Source organism: Bidens hawaiensis, unplaced genomic scaffold (genome assembly GCF_021521415.1).
Source record: "Bidens hawaiensis isolate Kalapana, Puna unplaced genomic scaffold, B.hawaiensis_p1.1 tig00040723_1, whole genome shotgun sequence".
Taxonomy (NCBI): domain Eukaryota; kingdom Viridiplantae; phylum Streptophyta; class Magnoliopsida; order Asterales; family Asteraceae; genus Bidens; species Bidens hawaiensis.
This window is the reverse complement of record NW_027497208.1, coordinates 120,773-124,584: the sequence shown is the minus strand read 5'-3', so window position 1 is coordinate 124,584 and position 3,812 is coordinate 120,773. Positions and strand designations below refer to the sequence as shown.

The 3,812-nt window shown below is 30.0% G+C and overlaps 1 protein-coding gene across 1 annotated transcript; it reads left to right on the top strand.

Annotated features, from left to right (window-relative positions):
* The first annotated feature begins 1,792 nt into the window (after positions 1 to 1,792).
* On the top strand, positions 1,793 to 2,549 carry LOC143592398 (uncharacterized). The gene has a single exon (XM_077072330.1). The coding sequence runs from the start codon at positions 1,920 to 1,922 to the stop codon at positions 2,547 to 2,549; it is 630 nt and encodes a 209-aa protein (XP_076928445.1). The 5' UTR covers positions 1,793 to 1,919.
* The last annotated feature ends 1,263 nt before the right edge of the window (positions 2,550 to 3,812 follow it).

Genomic DNA, 3,812 nt, shown 5'->3' with positions numbered 1-3,812 from the left:
TCGCACAAACACAAGCAATAGAACACCCGATCAAGATAATAATAATAATAATAATAATATACTAATAGTTATAATAATAATAATAATAACAATAATAATACTTCTATTTATAATAATGATAGTAATAATAAGAGTATTAGTATTATTAATAATAATAATAATATAATAGTAATAGTGGTGGGTAAGGGAAACGGCTTTCAAGACCCAACACACGGAACCTCCGTGTTCCATACGACTCCTCCGGAAAGTACGCTACGTCCCTGTAACTGTGAGCTGCAAGATGACCGCAGATCTGGAAGGTTACCAAAAGCTAACGACGGTGGGTTGTTGTTCGAAGGAGCAGCTTGATGATGAAGAAGCTAATGGCAGATCCGAGAGCTTGATAACCGATGGTTAACGGCAGATCTGGAAACTAACGGCGGAATCCTCAATGTCTTGACGAAGACGACTCGGAGAATAAAGTGTATACAATTGTATACACTCGGAGAGACAGTTCCAAGATCTTCAATTGGAGAAGAAAGAAAAAGGGTATGACAAATAATAATAATATTAAATTCCAAATTTGGTAGAGTCAAATTCAGATTTTCTGAAATCGGATTAAAAGGTAACAATGAATAGACTTTTTGGAATTATATAACATAAACTCAAATATTATCATGTATAGACTTTTTGTTTACTCAGAAACAAACAAACAAAAACAAATAATAATAATAATAATAAAGAGTGACTTTGTTTGTTGTTTGCTTTACTATGAAATTGAGAACTATGAGAACCATTTTGGACCACAAAAAACTCAAAAATAAAAAAAATTATAAAATAAAATAAAACACAAAAATCAAAAAAGTAAAAAAACCAAAATTCTTATTTTATCATCCCGGTTTCATAAAAAAAACTCGGTTTAGCTAGATTATATACACATATGTATAATATATACATATATGTACATTTACATGTTTTTTTTGTACACATGTGTATAATTTAAGATAAATGATGTTGTACATATGTGTATATTACGTAACTAATTATTAAATAAAATTATACATATGTGTATAATACAACATTTTTTTTTTGTTTTTTTAATGAAACCGGAATAAAATATAAGAATTTTGGTTTTTTTACTTTTTTAAAATTTTTATTATTTTTTGTTTTATGATTTTTTTTAAAAAAAAATTAAGGTGTTTTTAGTGGTCCAAAATGGTTCTCAAAGTTCTCAATTTGCAAAGGGTTCTCTTAGGATTCTTACCCAATTTATATAACTGTATATACATATAATGAAACATGATCAAATACATTTTAATCTTAACATGAAAACAACGAGAGCCAATATGTTGTTATCATTCGGTTTATTTTTATAGGTGTTTGCTGCTATTTTTTGCTCATATTTACTAATTTTTTATTATGAGACATTATAAGTATTTGTTGATTTATATTTTGTTGTTATTATAAGATTTTTTTCTTTTGTTGTTATAAGTATTTGCTGGTATATATTATTATTATTTTGTATTTGATTTTGATTCTTTTGTTGTAATTTTTAGGTTTTTTTCTTTGTTATTATAAATTATTGTTTATGTAGATTGGTATTGTGGTTGGTATTGTTTCTTACGTTCTCATTTTTTTTTATAAATTAGTATTATTTCCTATATTCTTATGTTAAGATTAAAATGTACATGAACATTTTCATATAATATATATATATATTATTCACTCGTCCATGAATTTTCTAGATAACTACGTTCATGAAGTAATTAAGGGGTTTGGATGCAATTTGCTTAAATGGAGATGAGTGATAGACAATAAAAGAAAGTGAGAGGGTGTATTTTGAAACTTCATGTGTCTATAAATAGACATAACCCTCATGAAGATTCATCAAAAGCCAAGTTTCAAATACACAAACAGGCACATTAATACAATAAACAAAAATGGATGACAAAGCCAAAGGTGGTCACAAATTCTATAATATGTTGTTGAAGAGCATGTCATTACAGTTACACCTCCTCCTCCTTCCTGTGGCTCTCATTCTCACATTCACCTCTTACAACTACTACTACTTATCAGCATTTGTGATCCCATTATTCACACACACATTTGAGAAAAAATATATCTTCCTCTTGTGCACCACTATTCTCACTTTCATCACCAAGAACATTAATATTTTCGGTTTCAAGGAAGTTAATGTTGAACATGTTCTCGCACTTGACGCACCGCTTGTTGAAGGAAACATGATCACTATAGAACAAGCCCCTCTAGAGTATGAACAAGAATCAATGGAAGCATACAAGGAAACCGTGGAAGACAATAACAATAACATCACTATAGAACAAGCCCCAGAGTACGAACAAGAACCGATGGATGCATACAACGAAACAATGGATGACAATATTCAAAATGATGAGATTGAGAGGGACAATCCAGAAGATGTTGGAGAGGAACAAGGTTGTGTAGATATGGATACAGAAGAGTTGAATAAGAAAATAGAGGAGTTCATAAGAAAGATGAGACAAGATCTCAAGCTTGAACTAGAAGCTAAACACCAATTGATTACTGTGTAATTATGTATAATATAGAGTTTGAAACAATTGTTTTAATTGTGATCATATGGTACCCATGTGTATCTTTGTTGTTTTTCTTTTAACGGCTAAATGTTACACTCTGTAAGAATTAACCCATGACGTCTTATTCTACGCCCTACTCACCTTATCACCCCACCCATATGGTTAACTAACTGATTCCTCATATATTGTGAATTTTTTAGTTCCCACTCGGTAAAAACGGTAACACTACTAGAAAAAGAGATGTTTTTCTACAACTGAATTCGTAGGAAATTTGTTGGAAAATTCAGTTTCTAACAGTTTTCCAACAAAAAGTTACGTTGGAAAAACACATGCTTGAAAATCGTAACTTTTCTTACAAAATTGCTACAAAAACATGTGGTTGCAAACTTTCTACAACTATCCTACAAAAACTATTTTGACTTAACATAATGTTTATTAGATAATGTTGTAGCAAGTTGGAGCTTAATTTTTTTGTTGGAACCACTTGTCGTAGAAAATTTATAGGAAAGTTTTGTGGGAAAATGACTTGTTTTCTAGTAGTATAAATTTGTGAAAAGTTAAAAATCTCCTTTGGGAATGGATAATGATTACACACACATGTTCTTTTATTAAATAAAAATCATTAGTGTAGTGATATCTATCTGCAGGAAGAAGTGATTCTTAGGGAATTACAAAAGAATAATAATTTCCACATTCTTCTAGTAGTGTGTATAATAAAACTTTATAACTAACAAAATGATAAAAATAATTAAATAAAATACAGTTGAATGTTGGAAAAACGACAAGGGTTATGTAGGGATATTGTGAGACTGAGATATGAAAGCAATAGTTAGCTAGCCCACCAAACTTAAAAACTGTGTGGAAGAAATTGATTAACTGCTTCAAATATCTAGTTATTGCCTGACAACAGGTATAGCCAGACAACTAGAAGAATGTCGGGCACAAGACATCATTGGAAAAAACACTAGTGAGACACATATTTATGAGTCCAAATAGAAAGTTACAAAGGTGTGAAAAGTTTGTGAAGTAGTAGGGTGCAGTTAAGGAAATACGTGGCCTTTTACTTTTTAATTGGATGTGATGGTAATTTGTCTCTGATTCTCGTTTTTATGCTTGCAAGATTTTTACATTTGCATGATGTTTAGAGAATAATTGTATGTGATTATTTTAATTAATCAGTCCTTTCCGCAAATATCGACACACATGACACAACCCACCCTCCAACTTTAAATTTACTCTTTTTTTTTTTAACAAATATAT

What these genes read in the sequence shown, in the direction of transcription:
- LOC143592398 (XM_077072330.1), top strand. Translation starts at nt 1,920, where the DNA reads ATGGATGACAAAGCCAAAGGTGGTCACAAATTCTATAATATGTTGTTG.